The sequence below is a fragment of the Echinococcus granulosus genome, assembly GCF_000524195.1.
Source record: "Echinococcus granulosus chromosome Unknown EG_S00104, whole genome shotgun sequence".
In the NCBI taxonomy this organism is placed as follows: domain Eukaryota; kingdom Metazoa; phylum Platyhelminthes; class Cestoda; order Cyclophyllidea; family Taeniidae; genus Echinococcus; species Echinococcus granulosus.
Window position 1 is genome coordinate 21101 of NW_020170484.1, and position 19005 is coordinate 40105.

Sequence of the window (19005 nt, forward strand, 5' to 3'; positions counted from 1 at the left end):
AGTCTGTTGTTGCTCTGTTCCCCAGTCTCCACAATCCTTCAAAGCCCATCTTATTATTTAGACTTTTCGAATTCTTTTCTTTCTTTTTTCTGCTCATATGTAAACCATGCCATCTGTTAAAGCATTTCTCCCTAAATATAACTCGATGGCACACACACATTTTATGTAGTTGACCAAACACCTTCAAAGAGGCGGAGGTGCTAAAAACTCGCTTTTAGTTTATAACTCTTGGGATTATAATAAAGTATTAAAAGAAAATCTAAAATATTATGCTCAAATGGTACAAGGAGGTACTAAAATTTGCTGCTCTCCACCTAAAAACTGCTAAAACCCGATGGTATTAAGAGGCAGAGGGAGAGAATGGGAGGGCTGGAGTGCTGACACGTCTTACCATGCAAATGACAAGGGCCCAACAAATGTGGCACTTCAACTCCTTCCAGGGAGCACCTGCCACCATGGAGGAGAGAGCTTTGCGGTTCACCAATAACCGCTTGCTGGTTAATCCATCCGTCGTTGCTACTGCCATTATTCATGCACGTTTTTTGACCTTTTTCCCCACCCCAATTTCAAAAAAGTAAGGGATAAAAGAAAGGGTGATGAAATGGAAGAAAAAAGCTGCTACCGGTAAATCAAAGCCGACTTGGGGCTAATCGAAATGTCGGCACATCACCCCCGTCTGACGCACGAAGATGAAATTAGGGGGAAAGCCTGGAAAAGGCGGGAAGGAGAGAAATGCGGTACAATGTTGCGCTTGTTGAAAGGGAAAAAAACGTGAGGAGAGGATGAACCGAAGAACTGCCGCCTGTTCGCATCGAGGTAGATGAGAAACTATTATAATTGAAGCCGCATGCAAAAGACTCTCCACGTTCTCTCGTCTCATGCCATGCCCCGTGGCTGACAGGGTATACAATGAACCTTCCTGTTTGATCAAGCACACTAACTTTTTTTAATGCACTTCCTTTTTGTACTTTGGAACAGGCTATAGCTACGAAACTGGAGGAATGCATTAACCCAGTTGCTATCTAGGCAAAAAACAAGTCCGGTTTATGCTGGGTGAAGTGTGTGACAAACAGCCTGACAGGTCACAAACGAAATAACTAGCCAGATATTCCATCATAATTGCCTGATTTGACTAAACGCTCAATCTGGGAAAAAGCTCTTCCGATATAATGTTAAATAGATGTGTTTGTTTGAATGAGACATTCTTCTAGCAAGCGGGTGGAGTGAACCAGCTTCTTGACTGAGAAGGCGCCATTAGCGCCCGAGCAGGAGGAAGAGATGAAGACGAAGAAGAAGAAGGAAAAGTCGGACTTCCCATACATGACACCCTCCTCTCTCCAATCCAAGGATCTAAGGCAGGTGGTACGATTTACGGAAAAATATGCTGCATATCTGTGAAATAAACAAAAAAATAATTAAGTACAATCTGGCCCAGTCCTCAAAGGAGTCTCTTGAAGTCTCCCTAGGCCGTATTGCCTATCTCGTGAAGCAGTCGCGCTCTGCCCTCTTTCAGGCGTACTTCCACCTCCAGACTATTCGTTTGCCTTCCTATTCAATATTAAACTACCAAATTATTTTATCAAGTTGTTAGAAAAGTTTTCCTCTTCGAAACAGGGTTAAATTGCATAATTTTCCCCACTACTCGTCATAAAAGTGACGGAACAAATCGCGTGGGAGTTATAGAATAATTGGGAGGCATTTTGATGGGCTTGTGGCCCAGGATACACCTCCTTTGCAGGAGGATCGAGGATGTGTCGGCGGAAAAAAGTACCAGCTCTACCGAAACAAAATGCTAGCTTAGGCAAGTAATCCACTCACGAGGATTTGCCAATATTTCATAGGTGGAAATGTTGCCAGAATAAATAAATGCCCTCTCTCCCTCTCTCCGTAATTTTAAATCAGTCGCTTTTTAGTGGTGGAAAATGATTCACCTGATCTCGAGATTCATTTCTAGTTCCCTACATTTTGGGAACTTTTTTTGGTAGATGTTAAAGAGACCTAAAATTCTGTTGAAATAGTGGGTCTTTTTCCTGTAAAAGGAATTAGGCATGCAAATTAGTGTGATTGCGTGAATTTTACAGCTCCGTCATGGCCGATTTTGTAGAGCAAAAGGCAAAGGTGCCTTAAAAAGGGGAATGGGAAGCGCTGTGACAGTGAAAAAGGCGGGTCTATCTGTAAGATTGCTTCCATCTTATCTAACCAGGCCCTACACTACACTAACCTAGTCGACTCAACTCTACCCTCTCCTCGCCTATCCTATCCTGCCCTCCTCTAAGGCACTGGGGAGCAGAGTTACCGTGCACTTTCCCCTACATTATCCCATTAGGCAGCGAAGGAGAGGTAAAATAATGCCCACATTTCGATGGGCAACTCGACCACCCTCGCCCTCACCCCTAGCTCCGGGTAAGCCAGGACTCGGAAGGGCTCAGATGATGCAAATTAACCCCACAAAAGTAGATCATTAAATGACCTAAACAATTTTCCAACAAAACTATATCTTTTTAATTGTTCTAAAAAGTTAATTAACTTAACTAAAATTTTTATAGTTTTGACAAATCTTACAGCCTTAAATTTTACGCTGATTACGGGACAAAAACTTCCGCCTTTTGTGCTGGAGGTAGATACTTATTACTAGAAAAAAATTAAAAATAATTTAAAAGAAGTGGATAATTATAGAGGGCTAGAGGAAAAGGTACAGCTAGTAGGCGTCATAAAATCTCCTCCCTTGTGTATAATTTAAAAGGAGATAAAATAGTTGCGTCTCAGCTTATGCTAGAGTGAAGATATCTTTTACTTGAGAAATTATCCTTGATATATTTATTAAAAAATATCGAGAATAATTTACAGTTTTTCAAAAGGAAGGTTAATTTTTGGGAAAAAATTGCATGTCCTTACACCTCATTCTCTCCTCCGTCTTCCTGATTCCCCTTTCCCCCCCTCCTCACCCCCAAAGCAAGTTCAATGAGTCAAGAGACTTGTAAAATCAGTTTTTGGTATTATCAACAGACGTCTTGATGAACTAGACAGTTGTTAGAAAGTATATCTTTTACAAATCCCTAAAGCCTCTGAACCCGAGGCAATTACAGTTGCAACTCTCTCCCAACTCCTCTTCTCTTCTTCCAAGAGTCGTGCCGCAGCACTTCTCTTTACAACATCCCACGTTGACCATTTCCAAAGTAGTGAATTAACAATGCGATTCATTGAATTTTCTAGCTTCAATGAAAGCCTTTGATTTTAAATTCATTAATCCGTCTCAGCAACTCCAGTTGGACAGACAGACAGACACGCTGACCCACCGCGCTCTCCAACGGGGTCATTTTTTTTGCTTTCGGCAGAGCCATCTAATAAAAGGTAAAATTTGAAGTTATTTTAAGGGTCTACATTTTGTGTGTACTCCTCCCTGCCACGTTTTGCTCATTTTATTGCTAGCCCTACATCCGTCCATCGGGGTTGCATTCAGGCAATAGTGTATGTTCATGTAGTTAACATTTCCACACAAATACTGTAAACAACTCCTTAATGAACTTTTCCAGATGTTTCATTGCTAGTGTCCCTACGAAGCACGGGACTGAGGCAATTACCAGAGGATGGCGTCATTCATGACTCTTCTTTTAGTAGTCTCAAATTGGTATTGGGCCGTAGAAATCAGGTGAGTTGTCCCTCTGGACCGAGTTCACTTACCATTGTCACCAATGTAGTGTCTTAAGTCTTCGCCGAGGTCGTAGCGTGCCAAAGCAAGAGGTGGAGAGAAGCAAGCATGGCCCGACGCCTCGGCTGCAGGAGGGAAGTGTAATTCACGGGAACCAGAATAACCACTCAGTTTAATACACACACACACCTTGGCTCTTTTTAGGGCCAAATTAATCGCTCTATTAACCTACACTTTGGACGACATCAGGACAAAAACTTTGTGCCATTTAATAGCTCATTTATCTATTCATCTACCCTTTAATGGTCTTTCTGTTACCTTAAACAGTACACCTTTAATTAAGACAATTGACTCACTTGAAGTCCTTTCTGAAGTTGGAGGAGGTCATAGGAGTATGGCGGAAGGCAGATTACCATGCCGTCGAGTGGAGGTGTAATGGCAAAGCCTTAAACGCAAGTGCAATTAAAATGGAGAGGTCAACAAGCAATCTAAGTAGTACACTACAACTTCTCCTTGTGATGGTACACTTACCACTTACATCTTTTTCGGCCTGTTTGGACAAGGACTCCATGTGACTTATCCGACCACCGTTTGTCGAATGCCATGCAGAGGCTTCATCAGGACGATACAGAAGATGAGGTGGGATCGTGTCTCTCTCTCTCATTCTCATTCCATCCCAGAGGGTAAGTCCCTTTCGTGGATCAAATTTGAGGTGGGAGATAGGAAGTCTCACGCCGTGTTACGTTTTGTTGTATTGTCTGGAAAGGATAGGACTTCCTTTTCATTAAATGATTGACTAATAACACATGAGAATCCTGAGCTCTTCAGCCAAATTGGAACCCTTTCCATCATACAAATATGCTCAGGTCGAAATCTTAGCTTGCTCTTAAGAAAGTCAACCAAACACACAAGAGGCTCGGTCTTCTGGCGATAGAGGGTGGACAATGAGGTAGCCTTGGTAGCTTTTGGACACCTGTTTATACGTATGGCATGAAGTACCCACGCATTTGTCTTCCATCACGTCCACAGCTGATGTAGATGTCGCATCTGTGCACGTTAAGTACAGACTACTCCATCGATAGCAACGCGACAGACCGTCTTCCTGGAGGTGATATATTTGTGTACCTATAAGTGAATCATCACTGGAAACGACTTGTTGATTCAATGCCACTAAGATACCACCTTGAAAGGTACTTCATCGACTTTGAAAGCACAAAAATGCGCATTAATCGGGCATGTATCTGCGGCTAGTGATGGATTTGCATAAACATTAGAGCACATTTTAGACGTCACTGTAATGACCCTGATGACAAGCTCCACCGAAAGGGGCTGGAATAACTTTTGGATAACATTTTTGCTCTAGCACTCAATACAAGTCCTCCTCATCCTTCTAATTTGGCCGATACTAAAATTATAGAGAGGCCTTACCAGTCTAAATATACAGCCTATCAAAGGTTTCAACACCCTAATTAAAAACTAAATGGAAGGCATTTCGTCACCCTGCAAAAAAAACTCGTGACTCTCTTTTTCTTTACTCTTTTTTTAACTTTCAGGTTCACTTAACTCGTGAAAAGTGGAATTGGTGAATCGTGGCTTTTTGTAAAACAAAGTGACTTCTAAGTCGTTTCCCATATTTTAACCAGGAATGGTCACGCAATGCAGATACCTTTATTTCAAGCTGCTTCGCATTTACTAGGCCATTTAGGCAGTCTCAGAAAGGAATTTGTAGTAATTTTGCTGTTTTGACCTTCCACCTCGTGGATGGAAAAGACAGGCCAAAGGAGAACACCTTGTATTGAAGAAGTCATGGTTTGTCGCTCTCTCCTCTCCAGGCTCGGAGATAGATGGCTCAATCTCTACCTGCATGTCGCCGAGATCTGCGTATTCAAAAATTTACGTATCGAAATGGTGTTAGTTTTCATTCCCACTCCCGGTTTCAGACCTTCCAATGGACAGGACTGGTTGGAGGATGGTATAAAAGTTCATACTTTTTCGTGGGAGAAAATCGGAGTCTGCCTCCTCCTCCTCCTCCTCCTCCTCATCCTCTTGCCCGGGATCGATGGCGCCTTCGTGGTCACGAAAGGTTGGTTCAATCTGCCTGCCTGCCACCCAAAAGGGTGTATTTAAACAACCGGGTAATACCTTTTTACTCATGGAATTTATGCCTGAACATGTTTCAGGAATTATGCGTAAAGCGGTAAAACAAGCAATAAACAGGTATTACATGTCTACTTGGATGTGCCTTTTTAGGCAGTAAACGGGAGAGCTACACTAATTTCGTAACTAGGTAGACGCCATCGATTCCCAGGGCGGAGACGAAGACGAAATCACCTTAAAAACCACGGTCATGGCCAGAATCCTCCACATTATGAAATAGACGATACAGCCGTGTAGGCAGTTTTTGCAATCATGAGCTGTAAAACTCCAAGAAAAAACCAGTTTAATGGACTTCGGATCATCTTTTAGTTATTTTTGAGGGTTTCCCAGAGATTTTTACTTTTTTTTCAGAAATGTGGGGACAATCCCAATGCACTGCTTTTGCTTAATTAATCAGTTTTCTCATTATTTAATGGATTCCTATTGGTTAATAGTCCTTTTTACCGGAAAAATACAACTGAAGAATGACATGGAACGAAAAGAGGGTTGGAGAAACCCACTGATGATGTTGGATCAGAATCACACCCTTAACAGTCATCGAGATGTTGGTCAGTTCGGCGGTGACTCCGACAGCCGCGGCACTTGAGTGAATTACTTCAATATGACTTGACAGATATGAAAAGAAAAAAGAAAACTATTATTTGATTACAGCTGACATGGCATGACATCCCTGTTGTCTGAGCTGATGTCCACCCAGACGTCTAACAGCTCAGTGGGAGCTGCCGATCCCTCTCTGGTACAAGCCAAGTAATTTGAACTCCGTGCCCCGAGCCAGCCAATAGGAGTGAGGGGCTCCTAACAACGACCCATTCTCTTTAGGCGATCTAGTCAGCTCTAAAGGGATGATAAGGCCGGGTTAGAAGACCATAGAGGCGGATCGCGGAGAGCTACGCATGACCAAGTAAGTACCTTCCTGATTGATAGAAGGGAACACTACGAGGTGGGCCGAAGGGCTAGTGATCAAGATGTTATCTATCGCCCCTTCTCTATCAGATAAACCAACAAAACTGAGACAAACCTGTTTTATTAGGTCAAACAATTGGTCTTTTTAACCATTTAATCCTCCAACAGCCGAAACAACTCAACCTTTGACCCTTTTATTGAGATAGGCTCGGACAATGGGATGGTTTTAAACAATTGATTTTTTTGTTAATACATAATTTATTAGAACTATTTTAAAGAAAAAATGCTCACCCCTTTCTGTTTTAGGTTTTTTTTTAGGTAACAAGCCCACCTTTAAAGATTGTCACGTTTTGCTGGTGAAAACAGGGGGTTATTTCCCTTGAAAAGACGTCTTCAGGACATGAAAATGTTGACTGACCCGCATATTTTGCAAGTGAAGGTGATTAAATGAGAAAGGGAAAACTGATTGCCCCAAAAATGGGACAAAATTAATTCCTTGAAAAAGGCGGGTGATTTGAGAGGCAAGTCCGAAATGCCATTCCATAGACGACTAAATCCGTTCCACCATGAATCAGTTACCAGAGCCTGTCAGGTGAGGCGATAGCAAAGATAGAGGTGGAGAGACGACAACAACAACAACGCAGTATACCTTCCAACAAATACTGCCCCTATTGAAAGGAAAAGATTATCTCCATCTCAAATGCGTCAACCTACCGAAGGAAGGCGACAACATCCAACTGATTGTCTATAGGGCAAAATTCCACGGTGATACTGATGCTGAATAAATATCCCTCTTCCCTACGTACCAACCGTGGACGTGAACAATGGGACATATTTTAGTGGGAAGAAAATTGTTTTGCCAATTCCCACACTCGTCCTTTCTCCGACTGCTTAATTATGCATCTGCGTTGCGAAGAAAACAGCGTAATAGGAGAGGTATGAAGAGGAGAGTGAAAGAGAGAGAGGAAAGTTGGAGAGGTAGTAATTTTCCCTATTCTACCAATACCAATTTGTGGAACAATAAGGTTATTTCTTCCACTTCTTTTAATCACTCTCCCTCCTTCATAAAATGCGATATCATGGACTGTCAGTGGTGAGGCAGAGATCAAGAAAAAATGGGAAATATCCCCAGTCCAAATTCATTTCTACAGTGGAGTAAATTTTGGCTGAAGGATTAAATGCAAATCCAGACGGCAACTTTCTGAGATAAAAAACTCATGTGTTAAGTTTATACTACACAAATACTCTTATTTCATGTTTCCAGTTTCACATGCCGCCTTTTTATCTGTTAGACGTGACAAGCGATTTGGTGATTGTTTGATCTCCCCTTTGATGTAGACGATAAGAGGAGGGGCGAGGGGGAAACATCACCCCCCAAAGTAAGGATAATGCTTCCTCCAAATTCTTCCACTTTTATGCCAAATAAATCAATGTCACTTGCCCAGTGATGTTCTGAACTTCCCTGAAAAATTTTGATCCAATTAAAGAGGTGAGGCAAAAGTTGTGATGCGATCTGAACTTATTAATGCCTTTGCCTGACGAAGAAGTACACAAAGGTCAGGTGAAAACACAGGCGCAATAATATCTTGTTCCCAAATTCGCACTTGGACGCAAGCACAAAATAAGGGGTTTGGATCACCGGAGGCCAGATCCAACTTTATGTAGGTAATTATATACAGAAACGTGGCGGTAATTCAAGGGATTAAAGACTACCACTGTGTCGGGCTCTCGGTGGTGGAAAGCAACCACCCTGACAGCGTTTTCTTGCTCCCATTTTGAGAAATTGAATAGAAATGCACAAAATGTCCAAAACCTGCTTGTTTTTCCCTATGAATAATTTATTTTTTGTATCATTTGGTGCAATCGCTATTATCGAAACGTGTCACATATATGTGACGCAGGTGCTAAAGAGGCTTGTGTGAGTAGAGACATTGCCGCACTCCCAACCAGGAGTGGGTAAGAAGTAGGGCAACGTATGCATGATAACCATTCACAGTATTTACCATACCATGAATAATCTTGACCCTCAATGGCTAATAAGGAGAACTCAAGGAGTTTCCTAGTATTCGACGTCAGAGAGAAAACTTCGGAAAAGATGAAATGAAAATATTTTTCTGGGGATTGGAGATATATTCTAAAAAAGTACCATCGAATTATTCACTAGTATTAAGAGGTTTTGTCGAAAAAACTTCCCGGTTTCCAAATTAGGTCAACTTTTGCAACATGCGGTCTGGGTGGCTCAAAGAAATGTGATGTTCACGGCAAAAGAGTCTTGAAACCATCTTTGTGCATAGTTTGGCCAGATAAATGTGACATTGTGCTCACTTTTTGAATCACACGACCAATCTCTGTGTGGTAACAAAATCCGTCTTTCTTTTTAAATGATCTCATGCAAAATTTTGTTAAAGAAAGGGGTAGATTCATTTTGCATGATAGGAGGTCTTTTTTCTCTGAAAAGTAGGCAAAAATATGCAGTTTTAATGCCTTTGTCCGTATGTAACCTTATCTCATCTTAGTTGTTCAGAGATAAAATAAGAAAAAGGAGAAGATTGGTGTAGCGCACCGAGACTCCCTTGAGGACAAAAGAAGACACAATACTCGGGCAGAATATATACTCAGCATAGAAAAGGTGTCTAGGCTACTGGCATGGCCCAAAGGCCAGCCCACCCTGCGTGGTACAAGAAGGCCAATTTTAAAGTACAAAAGTGGCGCCCCACCAATATTGAGGGATAAACTACTAACGTATTGCATTGGTCCCGGCTTAGATACTCACATTTACCTTCTGTTATGCCAAATCCCTATAGAATGCTTGCCGTACCACACAATAATGGGATTTTCATCCCATCTACCGATGTTGTTCTCGGGGTTTGACTTTCCTCTCAATTTATCCCCCAAAATGTTCACTCCAATGATATCAATTAGTTGGAGATCCCCTTGGATTTTCGTTCCTCTTCTCACCAAACTATCGACACTTTGATGTTTCAAACAAACCACTGGATGAAGTTGCAGTACCGAATGCACAAAATGGGAGGCATGCAAGTTTAAATCAGGGGTTTAAAGGTCCGCGTAATTAGGCATGCGATTCAAACAGCTGATGTACCGTCGATTCACAAAAATAGCTTCTTATTTCCCTCGCCTTCAATTTTTCATTGACAGGTAACTCCCTGAATGCCAAAGCTGGAGAAGTAACTAATTACACCTTTAAAAGGGATCTGGCGCCTCTAATTTGACACAAAATTCTGCACAAAATTCCAGAAAGAAGTGGTAGAATGTTTTAGATTAGGAGATAAACTGTTTAGTTGTTTGAGTTGCCTAAATAGTAATTATCTTTCCCAAGGTCAAACTACTCGGAGGGGTTGAGAAAATTTAAACAGATTTGACTTTCGACTTCGCGTTTCGATTGTTATACAAACCAAAAAGGAAAGTTGTGATATTGAGACTTGACTCAAGCGTTTTGAACGCGGTCCTGTGTCTATTTTTCATCTCCATGCTTCCCACTATCTATCAAAGATTTGCATCATTTTCAAAGCATTTACCCCTCCCGGTGTTCTTTTCGTCTGCAACTAACTACCACTGACTGGAGGATAATCTAACTGATAGTGGCGATAAATTTTCGACTTCTTGGGAGGTGCTAGTAGGTGGTAGCTGGGGTGCGTCTAATGGCTCTACCACATTGCCCCTTCGGGTTGCTGGGGTACTGACCTCCAAACCGTTGCATTTGCCCCATCGATTTTCCACGCGGTCATCTCTCCCTCCTCTCATCGTGAATCACTCCCATAGATAAAATTTCACCTAATTTTAAAACCATTGTCGCCTTCTTTTATGTTGCTTGTTGGTTTTGAAGGATTTCGCCAATCTCCCACCCGAGTTCTGACAAGATCTTGGCTTTGGAAAACCTCTAAGGGTTTGCGTTAAGAGGTCGTTCTTGGAGATAGGAAAGTGAGGAAAAACACAATTAAGTAATTAAAATTTCGTGACGAAGTGAAATTACCAAAGTTTATTTAAAATTGTTACAGTTTATGGGACATTTCTACCCAACCAGGTTAAAATCCACTCGGTCTTATGGGGCTAGAACGGAAGCACGAATCAAAAGCCAAGCTCATGAAGGGGACATCCGGTGTTGAGGAGTCAGAGAACTGCAACTTTTTGCAAAATTTGCAAAAAGTGCGCTTTTTGGGAAGCAAAAAGCACATAGTTTTATCGGATGAACAAATTTGACAATGGTAACATGGACCCTGACTGATGTCAGCACCACTACCACCACTTTACGATGAAGGCAGGCTAAAATGTTAACACACTGTATTCCGCAAGTGTGGAAACACAAAATGCTGCGAACAGTCTAGAAGGTGGGAGGTTGAGGCTCGTAAAATTCTCCTGACTATACCATTGTGTCCTAGGTTGAATTACTCCTCCGTAAGTTTTAAGGAACCTCTTAGAAAGGGGGAAAAGAAAATAATTCGACTACAACTTATGCAATCCCATCTTGAGTCACGTATATGGCCTCGGGTTACTTATAAAGCCATTTGCCTAGCATAATTTAAGAGCCGGCTTTATGAATCATCCTGGACAGATGGAATGTAAGCAATGAAATTAGCATTTTAACAGATAGGAATCACCTCAACTAAAAACACGTCCTCTCCAATCAACATGTGAGATTCTACACGTGTCTTGATTGCCTCTGATTGCGCCATCTAGTGTGGGCTTTGGGTTGACTGAACTACCCGAATCCCACCATATGTTAGTCATAAAAAGTGGATAGCAGCTTTAGACATTTAGGAGGAAAGAGATTACTCCTGTCCACTGATGCAACATTGACTAGGTACGTGGGTGGGGTGCGAGAGGGTGAGGGGTGGAAGAGCTCATGTAAATAGGTCATAAAACATGCCCAGTGGGTGGTGTAATTGGCCAAATTTAAAGGCTCATGTGAAGTCCTAGGAGCATGTGATTCCTTTCCTTGCCAATCTGCACCCACCTACAAAAGGTAGGACAGAAACATCTTCAAAAAAAAGTATTTTTGTCTACTCCCCGTCAGTACTCTGCATCCATTTTATGGTTTCAAACTTGACTGCTCCAACTAAGGCAGGTTCTACAACGACTGAATAAGATGGAAGTGATAAGCAACACCTGTCACCTATTTGTGACGCTGGTAGCAAAGGCGTTAAGTAGATTCAAGGCCTCTGAAACAGTGTTCCAACGGACTGCCATGATAAACGCTGACAAACTTGCACTATTTTTCTTTGAAAATTGTATTCAAAGTCATAAACCCAGAAAAGGTGGAATAGTGCAAAGATATTTCGATTATGGTTTGAAAATTTTCAATTCGTAGGAACTTTTTCTCCTCACATGAGTCACAAAGACGAACTGAATTTATCTCCTTATAACTTAGGTGTTATGACTGCAAACACGCGTAGTTTTATCACTTGGGGTAGGAATTAAGTAGGCAGTCTGGTGTACTCTCTGCAAAATCAAACATGAGTATTTTGATGTGTTTCACCCTGAAGTCTGGCTCTAACAAGTCCCAAATCACCCTACTTGACCAATCTCTAAGTATGGGAAAAAAAAGCAACAGACTTTCAGTAATTTTAGCATGTGTATAGTACCAGTTTATGTCAAGAATGAATTTGACAAGTCAGTTCGGCATAGGTGGAGCTACCCTCTACGTTTTCTTAAGGCTCCTACCTGCAATTGTCTACGATGGGGCGAATGGTCCAGCTATAGTGCCAACGGTGGTAACATTGAGTGTCACAAGGAAGCCCACTGCGGTGACAACCCTGACTGGTTAACTCGTTAAACTACGAGGGATATTGTATGGGCTGAAATACATGCGTCTCTTGTTGGTCGGAAACTTTCTCGTTCCACAAGAATTCATTAAAGAACCTCAGACTATGACAAAAAACCTAAAATTAATGAAATTAATAAGAAAAATTAACCTGAAGGAACTTTTAAAAGGTCTACCTTTAAGGACAATGATAAAGTAAACAACCAGTTTGAGGAGACACACACACGCACACGGACATTACAATGTATCCCTGGAAGGCGGTTTCTGAATATTCCGAAACCTCAAGACTCCATCTTGCGCAGAAGAAAGACCTTGTCAAACATGATGTTTTCCTCCTCTGTCAAATTTGCAAGACAGAAATTATCAAGACCTCTGCCATTAAACGCCATTGTGCCATTTTTGATTATCCCCAAGGGAGTGGCGTTGGGAACGCCTTCCTGTCTAAAGATGACGAAGTGGAAGATGAAAAATCCCAATTGTAATGTGGTAAAATCCGTAAAGCAAGCTCTCCAGATCTTTCAAGTTCCCTTTTTGGAAACTTTAAAAAGGAGCTTTTTTGAACATGCACCAATTACTCGTCAGATCACAAGACCAATACCTTCCACAATGCGTTTAATCCGACAAACTTATTTGCAGTCAAATTTGGTCGAATAAAAGAGAAGTTGCGGATTATTTTGCAATCCACAAAGTGGATTTTTGTTCCACAGATGTCCCAACTAGACTTGTAGAATTGCTTTCAGCGTTACTCCAAAAAAAATTTAACTTATATGACTTCCTAAGTTAATTTCAAAAACACACTGCATCTTACTTTATTCTTACTTTTCCTTCCCAAACAAGGGATCAAATCTTGATCACACCATGCTGTCGTCTCTTGGCGCTACTACACTCGGAATATCTTAACCTGCCTTTCATGCTATTGGCTGGAAGTGATGGCCAATTAGATGCGAGGTTGCGTCTAGCCAATGAGCGTAGCCCGAAGGTCCATGCAAAGCCTGCGCGATGTGAGTGTTGTCGCGCTCAATTCATAACCCAAGTATAATTTCTTCGAATACCCCTAAATTCTCCCATCACCGAGGGGAGAGAAGTAAATTCACTATTCAACGCAATTTCTTGGATTAATCTCCACTCGGTGTGGATTTAATGAAGCTTTCAACTTGGGTAAGTCGACTTGCGCATATCACTTACCACTGCATTGAATGGCCTTGTAAATAACTTGTAGATAACTTCTTTGTAGAATTATGCGGTTTTTTTTATTCCAACCGTGATATTTCACCCCCTTTTGTCCTTTTTATTAGGGTGCATATGTATTTTAGTGTGGGGAAATAATCCACTGGCTTTTATCAGTGGGAGAAACAAAAGGGCAGGCGTTTTAATGTATCGGAAACAAGTGAATATATAACCTTAGCAAGAGCCATATTTCTGAGTAATGGGTATGAATAACGGAGGGAAGGGGGGCTGCTTTACTGGCAAGAGCCTAAGCAACCAAGTGAGTACAACAACACCAACAGCAAAGGCGCAATAATCAAACTCTGGACACTACACTCACCACTTGGGTTGATTCGCAACTTTAGACAGAAGTGGTGAGTGTATGTGATCACTTTGAATCTGCCGATTGACTGAGTGACTGACTGGCATGGTAAAACCATTGAAAATCTATTTGAGAGGCTTGTCACCCTTAACAAGACACTTAATTTACTCTTCATTTACCAATAAAGGAGGGGTCAAATGCCACTAGATTTCCATTTTTTCATTCATGTAAGCCACCATTGTGAACACTTGTCATTCTGTCATGTCATTAAGGTTTTGTCATTTTTGAAAACTGATATACGTTGAGGCGGACGACTAAACCAAGCTAGTTTTCATTTGGATGAAAAAAATATATTTTTTACTAAATATATCAAATCAGCTGAATTTTTCATTCAAAAAGACAGCATCCTCTAAACTCCGGTCTCCTTATAGGAACAAATTCACCTATTGGGTCATAAAGCCCATCCAATCAAAAGTGGAGGCTACAAAGTGTTAAAAAATGACAATTTTCACAATGTTTATACTGTGTAGCAGTTATTCTCCTATTGCTTTAACGAGGCCAACAAAATCAGACACCTTTTGCGCATAAAAGATCGGCTACAGCGGTCACTAACCGACTGAACCAGCTAAGTAACTTTCACCGTCTCTAATCCTCGCCCTTATCAGGCTTTGCTCGTGCGACTTATCACAACACTCAATCTGCCCCTATAGCCCGATGGTGGGGAAGCCACCGAGAGATAGAGATATTTGCGCAGTTCACTTCACACTCTTTGCGTGTCTGCCTGATTTACGAGTGGCACTGCGGGGCGGGGGCTGAAGGGGTGAGGCGTGGACGTCGGGGTGGAGAATGGCTTCACGCTGACCCTTGATATTTGACCATGATCAAATTTCCCTAGCACTTTTTATCCCCTCACCCCTCCATTCTCGCCACCTTCTTTCATGTCCAATTCTAATCCGACGCTACTTCAATCGTGGTCTAGGCATACTTACCTGTTCACCCAGGTCTATTGATTGGCCAGGAAAAAGGCGCGCGATTTGGGTGCCGAAATAACATGCGCCGCTTCCTCTCTCGCTCTCCCTCCCTCTATCACACCCTCCTTTATGCATTCATTCATTCTGCCTCCTTAATTCTGCCTCTCACGCGAGTGAAAGGGGAAAGAGCGAGGTAGAATGCCCAGATCGGTGCATAATTTATGCACCATGCGCTAGTTTTAATGCACCGAATCTCCATTCTATCCCCCTCCCCGTTTATTCAAAAAAACCACGCTGTGGTTTGATTAAATTGACCTTTGGTTGCTATCTTTGCATATCTAAAGGCATGGCAGCGCCAAATAGTCATGCCGTGTGCCAGTAACGCCGTGAAGTGTTAATAGAAAACCTGATAGATTAGATTGCCCGTGTGGTTTTTGACAGCCATCTCTAGAGTACAAAGTGGACATGAAGCACGTCTGATTTGATCAAAAAGGAAGCAAATTTAACACACCCTTTATTCATCCAAATCCACGAGGCAGGATGGGGAATGTCTGTGGAATAATCGAGCTTTGTTTTGCCCCCCGCCCCCCCCCCCTACTCCTCCAGACACGTGTGTTATCTCCCAGAAAAGGCAGTAGACTTGATTAGTCATCAAACATAAACAGGACTGAGCTACCTATAGTTTGTCTGCTTGTCCGATTAATCACTTTCTGAGGGTACCCACTCTTTCCCTCTTTCTCCCTCTCTCCACCAAGGTCATTAGTTAATACGCATCGGATTGGAAAGGTCGTTGTTCTTCTACCACAATTTTGCCCCCTTTTTGTTTTTGTGGACAAAGACTCGACAGACTTTGTGTAATCATCGATCACCGCTTTTTCGAAAAAGAAGGGAAAGTACTCCTAAAAACCTTCAACCTACTGTCGACCTGTAGTCTATCATAATCTTGGTGTACAGATTCCCACCTTTAGCTGTACAAATTTTGGGATTTAATTTAATGGGCGGCTGGCGACTGCATTCCCCCTTTTGATGGTTTAAAATTTGTAGCTATAGCAACAGAGAGGAGGGAGAAGATTACGTGACTACGTGATCAATGTCTGACACGCTTCTCCCAGTGACTCCCCGAGTCAGGTTACCCTCCTGAGACGTGGTGATAGTAGTAAAACCTTTAGACTGTGAATTTACAAATCTTACTGCAGTAAGTCAAATTGGGAACAATTAATCAAATTTCATTACATTATCATTCTTGTTTGACTGCTTTCGGATTGGTCATAAATTGCGAAAGGAGAAAAATACATTTGTTATTTTCCCTCCTAAGGTGGGATAGTAGTGTCACGCAGTGGAAGCCCTTAAGCCTGTCACACACTTTTTATAGGCAAAATAATGAATTTTGGAGGTCATTTTCTACCCTGATTTACGTGTTGACTTCAACTAGCAAATTCACCTTTGAGTTGAAGGAGGGTTGGGGGGGGGGGGGGCTAAATGAAAGAAAGACTACGCAAACCCCACCCAGGCGTCTTTTCAATTGATTCAATCAACTTGATGGTGATTAAATCAGAAGGCGCCATTTCTTCCATAGTTTGATGAGAAGATGAAATTTTCTTTTTTTCAAGAATCGGAACCTCGTGGAGTGAAGTAACACGTGTCGGCCAAATGTGTGTTCGTGTGTCTGGAGGAGGCGGGGGAAGGGGGGTGGATGCAGATCGTTTGAATGAAATTGGTCGGTCCACCGACCTACCTACCTGCCTGTTTCACCGTCCCCCCGCCTCCACCCCTCCGAACCTCCCCACCGCATCTCAGCGTGTGGTCGCCATGCCTGTGTTGGTGCGCACGTGCGACCACCTAGGTGAGGTGCTGAATCATCCTTTACGTGGCCTGGCCCCAGTGGTCATTGCTCAGTGTGGGGGGGAGAGGTAGGGGGCAAGGGGGGCGTGTGCGGGGAGCGGTGCCGACTCAGACTTTGTGACATACCGATCGGAGGTAGAATGAAGAGGAGGAGAAAAGCGGATCTTTTTTCAGCTCTTTTCTCTCGGCAGAGTAGCTTTTGCCATTTGAATTCTTCCTTCTCCTCCTCCTCCTCTTCCATCGCTTCTTCATCTTCTTCAAAATTTGAGTCTCTATCCTTAAGTGAACCATCAGTTAGATTATTACAGTCAGTTGAAGAATTGGCTTTCTCAGTGCCTACAGAAATCTTCTCTCCCTCTGTTTCACTCTTTACGTAGTCGACGGCGCCACCTCAGTAGAATACAACAATAGAAGTTAATTTACTTGGCACTTAAGCAGTTTTAATGGTTTCCACATCTAAATCTTACAAAGTGGATGATAAACGTCCTTTTATCTTATGATAAAATTCATTTTCCTCTTCACTGGAAGAAATTTTACCCAATGGTAAAACACTGACTAAATTCAGATTGTCAGTAAAGTTGAAAGGAAAAAATTTATCACACAAAAATCTAAATGCCTGACGTTCAGAAGGTGAGAGCACTTTTAGGGAATTCCAATGAGAATTTGATCTTATCCGCGTGATGAAAGTTGAAAGGAATTTGGATTTACCGAGAATTGCACCTCTGCCGAATTTGCTCTGTTACTAATGCTCACAATATTATTTTTTCCCTTAAAATGGTTAAAAATTTCCGATATTTTTTTGGCTTACAAGAAGTTGGTGGTGTCACTAGAAATTGAGGAGGTGGTGCTAATGAAAGACTACGCGATAAATTGAACTGGACATTGTATTCAACAGACAGGAGGAGGAAACAAACAAAACCTTTTCCCGAACCCGTGTTTAAAAGTCAACTTTGAAGTCCTGGCCCTACCTCCTTAGAGGGTCCGAATTCTGCCTCTTCCCTACTCTATTTGCTTCTCCCCGACTAAATACTCTATCTGAATGCAATTAAATTCCCCTACTGGCTACTTAAACACACCACTCATAAATGGCCAAATTTTGTAAATTTTGGCCATGATAATAAGAAGACGAAGAAATTTGTAATCAAATCGCATGTGCGAGTAATTTGGCTCTGCGTCGTTATAAGTTCATGAGAGTCCACTCGCCTCGGATTACAATGACCATCCAGGAGAGGTCATCAGTGCGGAGTTACACGCCGCGAATGTGACTGCAAGTGGCCGCTAGACATTCCTAGTTCTAGTTATTTTAAAGAAAAACTAAAATTTTATTTTCACTTTTTTTTCATGGAGCAGAAAGAGAAGTGGTAGGGGCAGAGGGTGGACGGGAGAGGAATTTAAATTTTTTAGAACTTGAAAATATACAAATGTTTTAGCAGCCTGACACTTTATTACACTCTCAGCGAGTTGATCAGACCCGGGTGGACCGGGCTGGAGAGTGGACCACCCTCACTCGCCTGTGTGTGTGTATGTGCGTGTGTCCTCAACGCCTTCTTAATGATTTAAACAGCCGGTGCCCATACAGGGAGTTGGTGACCTCGCGTGCGATTTTCAGTCACCTGTCTATCATCTGCTTCTTTTCCTTCCCTACTTCCTTAGGTCTTGCCTCGCCCCCCAACACCACCATTCCTGCTCTCCCTCTTTGAGCCTTACGAGGCACTGTGGTAGGTAGGGCGACGTCTGCAGTTTTTACGACGTCGGCAGTAGGCAGGGCGCCGAAGTCATTAGTGATTCGAAAGAGGATCTTTCCTTTTATGAGGAAAAAACGGAGGGAGAGAGAGATTTTCGCAAAACAAAAGGCAAATTTTTTACCGCAAAGTAATAAATTATAAGTGTGTCAACAAAGACAGCTACAAAAAGCTAACTTTTTGTAGTTTCGCACGAAAGGAGTGAAGAATTGTGCACATTTGGTTCAGGCAAATCATGGCGTTATGGCTTGTAATTTGCTCTATTGTGATATCCATCTTTGAATAATATAATATAATATATATAATATAATCCTGATTATAAAATCCATTTTTGAGGCAATTGGAATACTTGGAAGTGTGACCAGCCAACTTGGTTGATCTCTCATCCATCCATCTATTCATCCGGTGGGCCGGCGATTCATTCCCGTACCCAA

General features: G+C 42.1%; 2 protein-coding genes across 2 annotated transcripts; one reads left to right on the plus strand and one right to left on the minus strand. All coding sequences in view use genetic code 11, as the record gives it.

Annotated features, from left to right (window-relative positions):
- Positions 1–1369: 1369 nt before the first annotated feature.
- Positions 1370–4498, minus strand: EGR_08346 (hypothetical protein; the record flags this gene model as incomplete). Its single annotated transcript, XM_024497595.1, has 4 exons — positions 1370–1392; positions 2445–2531; positions 3051–3226; positions 4383–4498. 4 exons carry the CDS (start codon positions 4496–4498, stop codon positions 1370–1372), a joined length of 402 nt encoding a protein of 133 aa, XP_024347964.1.
- Positions 4499–12730: 8232 nt separating this feature from the next.
- On the plus strand, positions 12731–18551 carry EGR_08347 (hypothetical protein; the record flags this gene model as incomplete). The annotated part of the gene is made up of 4 exons (XM_024497596.1): positions 12731–12966; positions 16598–16897; positions 18287–18350; positions 18483–18551. 4 exons carry the CDS (start codon positions 12731–12733, stop codon positions 18549–18551), a joined length of 669 nt encoding a protein of 222 aa, XP_024347965.1.
- Between the last annotated feature and the right edge of the window lie 454 nt (positions 18552–19005).